Raw genomic sequence first — 13,073 nt, 5'->3', positions numbered from 1 at the left:
AGTTAAATCTGAATTTCATGGAAGAAGTAACTGGATACAACTGGGATTGCAGTACATGCATTACAAATCTGTTAACTGTGGTATGAGGCAAAATATGTGTGCTTTTAAGGGCAGAATAAAGGTTTTCTCTTCAAATCAAAATTTACAAAACCAGTATATTCTGTATCAATTCCATTCTGAACATACACCCTCCACTGGCTTTTGTTTTTTCTATGTGTGACCTCCACGTAATCTTATTGCACTTGACTGCATTTTGATTACTTGAATTGTAAGAAAAACTTTAAACATTTGCATATGTCTATCAAGATAAAAAGGAGTCTTGTAGAAGACATGTCTTTAGCTCCATGTTTTTATTGTGCTTTGAGTCAGTTATGTACAGGTAAAGAGTCAAAATGAATTCACAGAAGCCTCCCTGCAAAAAATTTACAAAGAAGCTTCCCAAACAGCTGCACCAACACATATCAGTTCTGGCCTAAAGCAACTACAGCTCATTTGGAAACATCAGCATCCATCTGCCTTCACATGCTGAGATTTCTGGGGCTTATCAGTCGAGGTATGTGAGCCTTTTTTTTCCATTGGATTGTTCAGTTTGGAGATTTTTTACTACTTTACCTGCTAAGCTTAAAGGCTGCAAAAAAACCACAGCTAAAAAACTCAGAAGTCTTACAAGCCCCATTATCTTTCTCACCTTCTCATGCCACTAGTATCTGTACTTAAAGCCATGTACAGAACTGTTGGAAAGTAACATGTACATCTGACTTTAACCAAACCAGAATCACAGGCCTGGACAACTTTAATTTATGAACCTTTTTATTTCCATCTTTGACTCATTAGTCCTGAGAAGAATGTTCACAGCTACAGCTACTGTCTTACAACCCCTGCCAGTACAATGATTTATGTGGTGGCACCTAAGGAGCTGCTTACTGTGTCACAGATTAAAAAAATCCCAGAGGAAATGGACAGCGTGTGACATGATCTAGACACATTTCATGCTCCCTCTGCAACCTGAGAGAAACCAGTGGAGAGCTACACCCTTAAAGAGAAGTCCTAAGAACAAACAGAAATAGTTGGCATAAGGCTTTTACTCCTTCCTTCAGCATATCACAGGACAGCAGACTTCCACACCTTTAACTAACATGGCTACTTACTGTAGTGCAGGCTAGTCCATCCTTCGTCTTGGAGGGAAGAGAGAAAGCAGAGTCCACCTTAAGAAAAATCAACAACCTGTCTGTTGATTTTTAGCAGAATTTGAATTATGGCAACACAAGGAGTTGTTAAACTGCAGCTGTATCCATGTGTGTTGAAATAGCATCAGAAGGAAAATGCAAGTGGGCATTATCCATAAGCCCACTTGCCCTGTTCCTAGAACTGCTGTTTTGGGCCTAAATTAATTGTTAAGGAATATACAGGATTAGCAGCTACATTTCCAAAACCTTTTATTGCTCCTTTTTTCTCATTGCTGACAATCTAGAAGTCATGTTTCACCAGAGATGCAGGTATGCTTTCTGCTTTGGAAAACCTGTTCTCTCCTATTAAACAGGGCCTTAAAAATCCATTCAAGAAGGCACTCTTGGGGTAGATTTTTCTTTGAAGTCAGATTCCTAAATCTGCAGTTCAGAACCAGAATTACTGATCAATGCTGACTGCTGTCCTTCTTTAAACCAAAAATTCTGTTCTCTGTAAGAAATGCCATTAAGCAAAGCAGTATTTGACAGAAACACTAAAAATGAGAATGCCCAAAAAGTAAGTACATGTATGTGATACAGAAAACTAAAGGCACATACATGGGGTGGAAGTGAAACTACCGTAGAAAGCATTTTGCTATTTTCCCTTGTGTTTCTCTCCTTATGTGCATGAGCATTAAAAATTTCATTGTAGGTTTTTGGCACAAAATATAGATTAAATTAGCAAGTTTAGAAATTCTTGCAGTTTTCAGGAAGGAAGAACAAATACAAGGAAAGTGTCCAAAGTCCACCCTGTAACAATAAAAGTCTCTTCATTCCTGCTGTTCCTACTGGTTTGTTAAGGTGCTTCTGCTCAGCCCAAATGTATCTCCTTTAAGGCTGGTCTTTATCTCCAGTCTTCCAGCTGCTGGTTGGGATTTTTTCAAAACTGCAGGAACCTAGACAAGAAGCAAAAGAGCTTGTGATTACATGAGAAGCTGCTCTACATGTCACAGTAGGAAATAAGGCCCCACAGAAGCCTGAACTCTGATTTTGCTCCCCTTATTTTCAGAAGAATGTTTTTGGCTTCTCCCTCCCTAATACCTTCCAGTATCTTTCTCCAAGTCAGTCAGTATGTGCTGGACTTGGTTTTGAGCTACACTTCAGGATATTCTAGTTAATTGTAGCCACAGTCAACAATCCACAACAAACTACTTCTATCTGCCTCTTAGTAGCAAAAGAGGAGAGGGAAGAAGGGGAGTTTATCTGAGGCTCCCTCTGTCACTTGTAACAACTTAAATTTTGACTCTACTGATACTTCTGCTATAAATATTATAGTGCAAAGATGAGGTAGACAATACAGTTCTGCAAGTCCAGGAAAGGACAGTCAATAGGGAAAATGACCCATACATGCTAATCTGAACATGGTCTCTTTGGAAATCTTCCTACAGCTTGGTGCCATCAATGACAAAGATAACTGTTGTGCATGTGAGAAACTATTACAAACTTCAGACTGAGAGTCAGGACACCACAACCACGACATCATTCTCCAGAGTGATGTTACAGCTAGTGCTTTTCCTCATCATCCTTTTAGCTCTGCTTATTCTAATACAAGACAGGGACTATGGATTCCTTAGAGTTAGTATGTAGGTGGGAGGATGAGGACTACTTCTACCATTAGCCTCAGCTTTCCTTGGGCTCCAGGTGAAAGTAAATACAGCACTTTTCATGGAACAGACTACAGCTTCACTTCTGCCCAGTGCTGTGGCTCCCCACCTCCTTCAATCCAGCTAGGGAGCACCATCTCTGCCATGGAGCAGAACCTGAGCTGAATTCTGCCATGCTTTGTGGCCAACCCCTCTAAGCCATTTTATTTTCTGCCTTAAGAATGGACTGTAGACACAGAGTGTGAGGCAGGAGCCCCAGCCAGCCATACATACGTGAGGAGGTAGTGGAGGATCCAGGTGCCGCCCAAGGAAGGAAAGTAAGCGCCGCCAGATCAGACCACTTCCCAGAAACATAATCCCTGTCACCAACCAAAATATCCTGGGGTCCTACCGACAGAACACTCCCAATTAGACATCCAACTATCTCTCCAGAAAAGGGATTACCCAAAGATAATCTCTCATTCACCACCAGAGTTTTCTTCCTTTATGGGAGGAAGCAGTAAACTCTTCACCATCAACAGCAAAGCCCTCCCTTGGGAAAAGGGCTGTTTCACAGCAAAGCATTTTATTTAGGATCACTGTACTATATTCTGTTACTGTTCCATGCAGTTTTCCTTCCTTCATTGGGAAGTTTGAAAATTCAACCCTTATATTGAACTGATTTGAAAAGGAAGAAGTCTTTGCTTTGTTTGTTTGTTTTAAAGGTGGCATGTGCAGTTTTAAAGTTGTACCCCCCCAGCCTGTACTCCTTGCTCCCCAGTTTAGGTACAAACAGTAACTGACAGTAAATTGCTTCCTCTGATGTGCTGGAAATGCCCTGGCTGCTTGACAGATACCCTTGTATCTGGAAGACAAAGCTGCTCTTGTCAGAATGGATGTTCATTAAAGAAATTTTAATACTACTTTATAATCAACTACTTATACAACCAAAAATTTGTCTTCCCATTTCTTTTCCATGGACATGACACAGGAAAAAGGCTGCAATACTGTGCAGTTAGCTATGCTGTAATTTGCTTACAAAGGAAGTGACTGTGTGAACAGATGAATCACTGGAAAGCATCAGGCTGTACCAAATATGAAATAAGCTGTAAGAGCAGGACCCACATTTTATGATAAACACAGGACTTCCTTACCTCTTCAAGAGATGACTCCAAGTTCATACCAAAAGCAACTCCTAGGAGTCCAAAGAGAGAGAAAGAGAAAGTCCCCATGGTCAGCTGCAAGTTCAGCCTCATCATCACATTACGGTGGCTAAAGAAGGGAGAAACATCTGTAAGGGGAACCCAAAAATTTATTTGCTGCCTAAATTCTTAAATTCCATATAGCATGCACTAAAAGCAAATAGTGAAAGAGAGGAAGTCATGCTGAAATTAGGTAACCCAGCTGCAAAGATCATGAAACAACAGTACAAAGAGACTATCATTTTGACATTGGTATATCTGGACACATCTAAAGGCAGCAGGTTCTGCTTAACCATCATCAGACTTTCCAGCATGGCTCACTTCTCAGAGTAACTGAGTAACAGTAATTTACAGTTACAGAGTAACAGTAAATTTCTGCTCAAAGTTGTCACCACTCACCACCATCAGGCTGGAATTTCTGTCTGTATTCACAATGGACAAAAATTCATTGTTACTTTGAAAATTAATACATTTTACAAAAAAAATGATGCAGACTACAAACTTCAGTCCTTTTGGGTGAATTCCATATTCAAGTCTTCCACAAAAAGACTTTTGTGGTTTCCTGATACAGCATCCACTAAGTGCTTCTACAAATAACTCCTCAGTGTAGAGAAAAAGAATATTAAACATCAACCTCAGACTGGCATGTTCTTGGAAATGCAAGTTACAACTCTTTCTGTAAGAAATCTGACTAAAATTGAAAAATGTAACACACAGAGAGAATGAGAAAACTTGCCCTCAAGTTATTACTTTTTGTATCACTCTACAGGGTAATAATTTAACTTGTACTGGAAACCTGAGTAACCTAGCCAGACTCTGGCTAGTAATCTTTTCTGAACAGAATTTTAATATGCCTCTCAATTTGCAGACATTTCCTGTATTGAATAGCTCCCCTGAAGGGTCTAGAAGAAGCTAGGTTTCTCTGCTAGGGAAGACTGATGCCTAGCTACAGAGGTACATACTAATTACACACTAATTAGGCTATCTTCTTGCTTTGCTTTATCCAATTCACAATTAGAAAAGTGCATTGCAGCTGTGACTACAAGTCCATTCAACCCTCAATAAGACAGAATTCTCCAGCTTTCCTTGTAGTAAGATTTGAGAAAGTCTAGGCCAAGAAAGTCTAAATTTCAGTCAGTTTTTGGTAATCTAACAGATGGTAGCTAACCTGTCCAGGTTGATAAAGATGATGCTTTCCGAGTCATCAATCAGTACTCTGAGTTCACGAGCTTCATTTAAAAGATCTTCAGCTTGTCTGTAATAATTTTCCAAGAGCAGCTCCATTTCCTCTGCATGGTCAATTCCAGACATACTCTCCTCACTGTAAGCAACAATTTATATTTTCCTGGTTAGCTACATATTGTATAGAAGTGTATTACTGATGTGTTAAGGCATGTAAGAGTTGTGGGGAACAATAGTGCTATTAGACACTACACCACAAAATCCAGCCTTTTGGTGAGGAACTTCCATCAGTTCCAACAGCATAAAATAAAATAAATACTTTTATATTTATGAGCACCTCAGCATAGCCAGTAAATTATTTCAAGTAGCAAAGTTAACATTTGATGTGCTCGAAGTATGCACACCAGCACAAATGTTAAGTTTTTCAGATATTACAAAGTTATAAAAATTTTGTTTTATAAATTATTAAGTTATTATCAAATGCTAACTATTTTGACATATTAACTTTTTAGTGCCCTCAAGTGGTGAGAGCTGGTAACGATGCAGTGAAAAACCCAACAATAAAACATCCAAAAGTCAATACACAAACAATTACACAATGATGGAGATGGTTTAGGTTATATTAAAATGATTTAGTACTGAAGCATTTGAGCTATACACAGAAATTGCTGCAAAGTATTTTTCAATCCCGAAGCAGCCAAAGAGTGAGCATTTTGATTAAAGATGCTCCTTCCTTAAGTGAAATCTGAGAGGCTGAGATTTCTCAGAGTGCTACTGCTAGTGCAGCAGCCTTCCCCTGAAAAACATTTTTCTGGCATTGTGTAGATGAAACTGAGACACCTGAGGTCCACAAAAGTTTGGAAACTAAGCAGCAAAACCAGGAATATTGTTCATAATTTTCTGTTTTGAGGTATGATCTTATTTCTCCAGAGAGACCTAAATTTTTAATGAATCTCCACCTGGCATTATTGACTGCTAAAGGAACATCTCTGAAATGGTTTGCCATGAAAATAAGTGGTACATCTTTACAAATCAACTCATGTAAACTCCCTGAGGACCTTATAAGGGCTAGTTTAACTAGTTTTTCTCTTCTAGGGCAGCAACTTAATTAGCTAACCTGATTTGAAAGCCCTTCAGATCTTGAGGTTTTCACTGCATGGAGATGAGGAGTTTCAGACTTGAAAGTCTTAGAGCACTATCTGCAGTATTACAGCTTCAGCTCAAGGTCATACTCGATGAGTATCTCTACATTTACATCAGCTCCTCTGGGGATACACAAAATACAGACAGCCATAAAGACGTGAAAATAACTGCCACTGGATGTGCTTTCATTAACTAGCCTCCATCTGTCTCATGACTCTTCCACATTCTGATGTTCCTTCACACAAAGTTAAGAGGTCAGCCTCATCTCTCTGAGCTAAGCTCACCATTCTGCTGCAAAAGATCTCTGATGGCACCTATCTGCTTAACTGGGATCCTCCACATCCTTTCAGGCTTCCCGAGTTCATCAAATACCACCTATCAGTTGCGTCAATCCTGCATCAAAAATCCTGCATCACACACGGCCAACGTGCCTGCATATGTGTTTCCCGGTGTGCCTTGTGTGCAGACTGCCTCACTGCATCCTGCAGCACAGCTCTTCACACAAACTCCTACTACCTCTCCTACCCTTGTGCAACGGTGTCTGAGACAAGGGATGCCTGTGGGTTTCTCTTGACATGAGCATAAGGTGCCACTGGAATCTTTCCTAGATTCCCGTCACATTGTGAGGCAACAAAGGCTTTGCCAGCAGACTTACTAAGTCTAAAGGAAGGCTGTGAGCAAAACCAGGAAAAAGACCAGCTGCTGATTTAGAAGCAGCTGGAATTAACAGCTACATGTGATATTGCTCCAGAAGATACCTTAGAAATGCAAACCACTTCTGGAACACTGAGTTTCTGCTGCACATTTAGATTAAGCTCAGCAGGATGAGACTTCAAACCCATGCTACCATGTGAACAGTATTAATGTGTACATGCAATGTAGTTAGGCAAAAGTATCATTCAGCAACTTCACAAAGTATGCTGGAAGGTAACTTCTGCTTTTATATAAAACACATCTCTAGGCCCAAGATTTAAATACAATTCAGCCCAAAACATATTTGGAAATTCTATACATTATCTTTCAGTATTTTAATTTTTATTTAAGTGACCAGTGCTGTGTTGCTGTGTGCTGTCTTTCACCAGTGAAACAGGATTGTTTCTGCACATGCATCTCCTGGAATGCTGTTCTTCAGGTGTCCAAGACTGTTCTGAGGCCTCTTTCCTTTGGGTTCTGCTAGTCAGCAAAAAGCTAGGAGCAAGGTGTTCAGAACACTTCTAGTAAAGGAAGTGTGGAATCTGACCTATTCAAGACAAACGTTAAAATCTGTCTCTGGTTTTTATCTTGGTGAAACTGAGGAAAATTCTCTCAGAATATTGATTTATATCGAAAAATAACATTTGCTTTTTCTGCCATCCTTCTCCCATCCCATCACATACCAGATGAGCTGGCCTGTTATGTCAATAACTATTTGTAACTCTGTAACAATGGTGTTCCTCTCCAAAATGGCAACTACAAAGGTTTCTGAAGTAGCAAGCATTAGGGCTAAAAAAAATTTGAAAGACTTTCTTTCCATCCAGTTTAGGGTTCAAGTTCTCCTCAAACAAAATACACTGTTAAAAAAATGTATGTGGTTTCAAAATATACATACAATACTTGTGGATCAGTCCATTTAGACAGACAGAGTTCTTCTATTAGTTCTTCTTCATCTAAGATCTCCAGAATAGTTTCTTTGAAAACTTTAGCATCTGTTTCCAGTTCTGACAAGCTGAAGGAAGAATAGGCAAAAGGTCAAGTAATCCCATTGCACCAGTGCCCAAAGGCAACCTTTACATGAGTTTGCCAACCAGCACCCTAGCCAGATGGAGTGGCCAGGGAAGACTTCCTTGCAGGGTTGTAAGAGCTTCTTCCAAACACGCTTTACAAGCCACATACTTAGCTGTGGCAGTGATCTGTCTGGGAACCAGTGAGGTACAGACACACACTAAAAGGCACCCAGATGTGTTTCTGGATGTATTTGTAAGCCAGAAAAAGCAAGCACTCTGAGCATGTAGAAGTGCATGTTTGCACTGTCATATGAGAGAGGACAATACTTGAAGGTAGCACTGTACTGGTAACCTCAAAGCACAGATTTACATAGATTTACAAAGGTTTATATTAAGGGGAACATTTTCACACTGATTCTCTTAGGTATTACTTTGATTTGTCAGATGCTATTTAAGAAGCATGACAGTATTTCTGACTATTCAGAATTTCTTTCCCTTTCCCCCCATATCACTAGGTAATTCATATACTGATTTTCACATTTCCAAATGAGAACCCAGCATTACAGTAATCTCAGATATTAATATCAGATACCATTTTTCAAACACTTCAAAGCATGCCATTTTCTATGGTCATCTTCCAGTGTCTTCACAGCTTATTCTTAGTTACCTCTTGCCATTTTGCAGGAGAATGTGTAGTTTACTCCTATCCACAGATAAAAGCTTGGGATCCACTAGGGCTTCCAGTGTCTCAAGGATCTGAGGCTGCAAAGTGTTAAGTCTTCCCTGCAGTTTGCTGATCTAGATAACAACATGATCCTTCATAAGAATTAAAATAATTCATTTAGAATGATTAGGGCAACTGACTCCTGTCTCTCAACATAGAATTCACAGTAATAGGTAGTTAATACAATCTGCTTTCCAATGCCTGGGAAATACTTCGTATATGGATACCCCATAAACACAAAGCCAGTGCACAATACAGTATTTAATAAAAAGCGAACTGAAACCCAGTGACAACCACACCAATAAGGCCTGATAAAGCAAAAAAGCTATTGTATAGGTGAAAGTAGCAGGCACAGATTTCTAACGATAACTAGATTTCTTATCTGACTCCTGCTCAAAGGCCAAAACCTCAGCACTTTTGTGTGATTTTCATTTCAGCTACAATATGTCTCTAGAAAGGAACTCTGACTTGTTTTTTAATTATCCAAATGGTGGTGATGCCATCATATCCAAATAGCACTTTATTAGAAATGGAATGAAAACACACATACACACAAAACTGTAAGAACTAAAAAAACAAGGGTCAAAATAAACAAAAAGAGAAAGTGCAGAATGCATTTAAAATATGTACATGTAAATATTAACAAAAGACTAAAGTCATACTGATCTTTGTAGCAAGAACTTCCCAAACATTTTAAAAAAATGAGATAGCTCACCCAGTACTGCAGGATTGCTTCTATGGCTCGGAATTCAAAGGGCAGGGAATATGTGACTAGTTGACCTTCCCCAGCCAGCTGAGATGCTAGTTCATTGAGGAGCCAGTGTTCCAGACTTAAATTACGATAATCTAGTATCAGAAGAAACTCTGGTGTTATGACAGCCTTCAAGAACTGAAAAAGACAGTACATGTAAATAGTCTGAAAAAAAACTTGCTGAAGATTTTTCATAACTCTGTTGCACATTTCATGACTTGGACTTTGATAAAACCAATGTTCAAACCTCATTTCAGGTCGGAAAATAACAAAATCTCATGCTAACTGCAAAGAGGCTTAGACACAGCACTGTGCCAGGGATTGAGAAGAGGCTCCCCACAAGCCTTTACTTCCGTGACAATGTTAGTAATGTTTCTCTTGTGCTCAACCAGGACAATGGTCACTAATGTGTACAGTTGGTGAATTCACCCTCAGATTGCTAGGCAGAGCTCCAAAGAAACATTTACTGCTGGACTGCATGACACAGAAAGCTGCTGTTTTCTTGCTGTGCAAGAAAATCGAAGTGCAAGGATGAGACAGAGTTTACACTCAGCTATAGGGAAACCATTACCTCCATTCTCATGATGATCCTGTTGTTCCTGGTTGCAATGCTCATCACATGTTGAAATCTCAGATCTCGAGCTTGAAGACCCAACTCCTGGTACAATTCTGTTTTCTTCTTTTCTATCATGAAAATATTTTTAGATGAAGACATTTAGAGAACAAGCACATATGTTCTGAAATTAGGAAACATTCTAGTGTGTTACCAAGTCCCACAATGAAACAACCCAGTTATTCTTAAAGGTTTTCCTCCCATTGACTCCTCAATCTAAGTTATTTTCTACAAAATTTAAAAGATTGTATCTTGAATGGAAAAATTCCAGATATAAGTGAAAAAGTTGGCCATGACAATTAATTTCACATCAGAAACAAGTGATTCCTTTGAGAAAGCACATGTAATCCTACATGGACAGACAAGGCAGTAAAAGCAGCATGCTGGCCAGAAAGAAAAAAGGCAAAGCAAAAATTACCTTCCTGACAGAGATGGTAATACATAATTTTCAAAATATTACTTAAAAATGTAAAAAAAAAAGTAACAATAAAGATACTATGAAGGCCCAGTGGACAATAGTAAAACAGAAGAAATGCTGCAACATCCCAAATAAACACAGTAAAGTATCCAAACCATATTTTTTTTTTAACCAAGTAGATTTCCCGCTGGGCTTTTCTGTATGGGACAAGGAAGAAACTCAATCCCCAAACAAAACTACAGTGAAACTTACCAAAATAGGTAGTATTTCCCTCCTTGTCAAACTTCATCTGGAGGAATAGGAAAAAAAGAATAAATTCACAGAACCACTATAAAACAAGAAATCAATTTCTAGAATTATTTGCACTTTCCTAGAAGCCAAATGGAAAACATATTATGAAGAGAAAGCAACTTTTATGCTCTCTCAAAACAATTGCATGAAATGGCCATATTTGTGTTTGTGACCAGTGTCATCTGCATGACTGTGTTCCTACATAAACCTTAGTAAGGTGATTTACAGAGGATCAGACATAAAACAGACTATTTCTGTTAGAAGAGACTTACAATGATCAGAGTCCAGCTGCTCGATCAGTTCAGGGCTGACCAGAAGTTAAAGCCTGACATTAAGGATGCTGCCCAAATGCCTCAAATATGCCTCAAATATGCCTCAAATATGCCTCAAATATGCCTCAAATATGCCTCAAATATGCCTCAAATATGCCTCAAATATGCCTCAAATATGCCTCAAATGCTGACAGGCTTGGCATATCAACCACCTCTCCAGGAAGCCTGTTCCAGAGTCTGACTACCCTCTTGGTAAAGAATTGCTTCCTAATGTCCACTCTAAACCTCCCGTGGTGCAGCTTTGAGCTATTCCCATGCATCCTATCAGTGGATCTCATGGAGAGGAGACCAGCAGGGCAACTTAAACCTGGGATTAAAAATTCAGCTATTTGCTCTGGAACACTCTGAAAAATTTACAAATAAAACTTAAAGAGTACCACGGATTGTATGGTTAGGCTTTGTGCCCACATCAAATATTGCTGACATGCTATTTAGCTTGTAGCCTGCACCTAAACACTTCTTGTCTTAGCATCTTGTCATTCACATGATTCATTTAATGCTTGTATTTCCTAGTAAAATTATTTTCCTGGAAAGACTGCCATGTCTAGATTAATGATGAAGTTTATTGTTTTGCTCATAAACAATGTAGCTTAATCTACTAAGTCTACTAATCTAATTACTGACTTTTAAACTGACTTTCAGCGAACGAAGCCTACCTAAGCATGCATTCCAGCAGAGCTGCAGTGGAGGCTACAAGGCACCTTGTTACAGAATGACTGCTTTTCATTATCAACAAGGAGACCACACCTTCCTTCACTGGCACTAATAATGTAATTTTTCACTATATATATATATCTAAAAGAAAAACATAACGTGCAAACCAAGCAGTTTGCAAACAGTTTTCAGTCTCCTTTAAAAAGAAACCAGAGATAGAGCTTGCTTTTCACCAAATCCTAGATTTGCTTAGAATTGCAGCTATCAAGACACAAGACTAATATTCCTACAGGTATTAGCAAGCCTTGATAAACTTAAGAAGAAACTTCTGACTGCAGCACTTCCAAGAGTTGACTTGCCTTCACAATTGGAGCCAGAGAACTTCTAGCAGATGACGGGCCTTCAAAAAGCATCTTCATCAGCACGATGTACTCTAACTGGTCCTCACATCAGAGTAGCTCAAAGCAACAATTTAGAACTAGGAATGTTCCCTGATACACAAATCCACCTGTTTTTATGTCACTTTAAGATTAATAAACAACCAAATAAACAAACAACTGGGAAAAAGCACCATTATCTTGCACCAGCTGCCGTCGCTGGCAGAAATGCCTGCAGGTACTTACCACTGCAAAAACAGGAGACACGCTGGCTAGGGTGGCTTGGGAGGTCTCAGTGGGGGCGTTTTGGTAAAATTTACCTGCGGGAAGAGAACAGAAGAGAACAGCTCTACTTCCAGCACACCGCCCTTGGCCTTGAGCCGCGCGGTGCCCCGCTCTCAGCTCCGGCACACACATCAGGAAGCGCCGGTCACCACAAGGCCCCGACAAACCCGACACCGCCCGGCCCGGCCCGGCCCGGCCCGGCCCGGCCCGGCCGCTCCCAGCGCAGCTGCCCCCGCCCGGGTGTCCCGGGCCCGACCCGCCGCAGCGCGGCCGCGCCGCTCACCGGCCCAGCAGAGCAGCCCGCGGGCGCCCGGCGGCAGCGGGGCCGGTCCCGCGGGCCGGTCCCAGGCGCGGCCCGGCGGCAGCCCTGGGGCGGCCCGCGGGCGGGAGCCGCCGCCCGCCGCGCCCGCCCAGCCTCGGGCCGCGCAGCAGCAGCCGCCGCCACCGCCCAGGGCGCGGGGGAGCAGCGCGGCCCCGCGCAGCATCGACCCCGCTCGGCCCTCGGCCCGGCACCGCTCCCGGCGCAGCCGCGGCGAGCGAGGAGCCCGAGCGGCGGCGGGGAGGAGGAGCCCGGCGGGGTGACGGGGAG

The 13,073-nt window shown here is 41.0% G+C and overlaps 1 protein-coding gene across 1 annotated transcript; it reads right to left on the bottom strand.

Moving 5' to 3' along the window:
• Positions 1 to 331: 331 nt before the first annotated feature.
• MRS2 (magnesium transporter MRS2) lies at positions 332 to 12,969 on the bottom strand. Its single transcript, XM_014254488.2, has 11 exons — positions 12,768 to 12,969; positions 12,446 to 12,519; positions 10,798 to 10,834; positions 10,086 to 10,198; positions 9,479 to 9,652; positions 8,707 to 8,837; positions 7,925 to 8,041; positions 5,180 to 5,332; positions 3,964 to 4,081; positions 3,104 to 3,217; positions 332 to 2,122 (listed from the first exon to the last, which is right to left on the bottom strand). Exons 1-11 carry the CDS (start codon positions 12,967 to 12,969, stop codon positions 2,012 to 2,014), a joined length of 1,344 nt encoding a protein of 447 aa, XP_014109963.2. The 3' UTR covers positions 332 to 2,011.
• Between the last annotated feature and the right edge of the window lie 104 nt (positions 12,970 to 13,073).

This window comes from Pseudopodoces humilis, chromosome 1, assembly GCF_049639895.1.
Source record: "Pseudopodoces humilis isolate 2021_Gansu_Grassland_sample_001 chromosome 1, ASM4963989v1, whole genome shotgun sequence".
NCBI classification, from domain to species: Eukaryota; Metazoa; Chordata; class Aves; order Passeriformes; family Paridae; genus Pseudopodoces; species Pseudopodoces humilis.
This window is presented reverse-complemented; position numbering and strand designations above follow the sequence as displayed.

Coding starts and splice junctions, on each gene's coding strand:
- MRS2 (XM_014254488.2), bottom strand. CDS start 12,969: ATGCTGCGCGGGGCCGCGCTGCTCCCCCGCGCCCTGGGCGGTGGCGGC. Junction 9,653..10,085: donor GGATCATCATGAGAATGGAG/GTAATGGTTTCC, acceptor TGTCTTTTTCAG/TTCTTGAAGGCTGTCATAAC. Junction 2,123..3,103: donor ATCCTCCACTACCTCCTCAC/GTATGTATGGCT, acceptor CTTCTTGTCTAG/GTTCCTGCAGTTTTGAAAAA.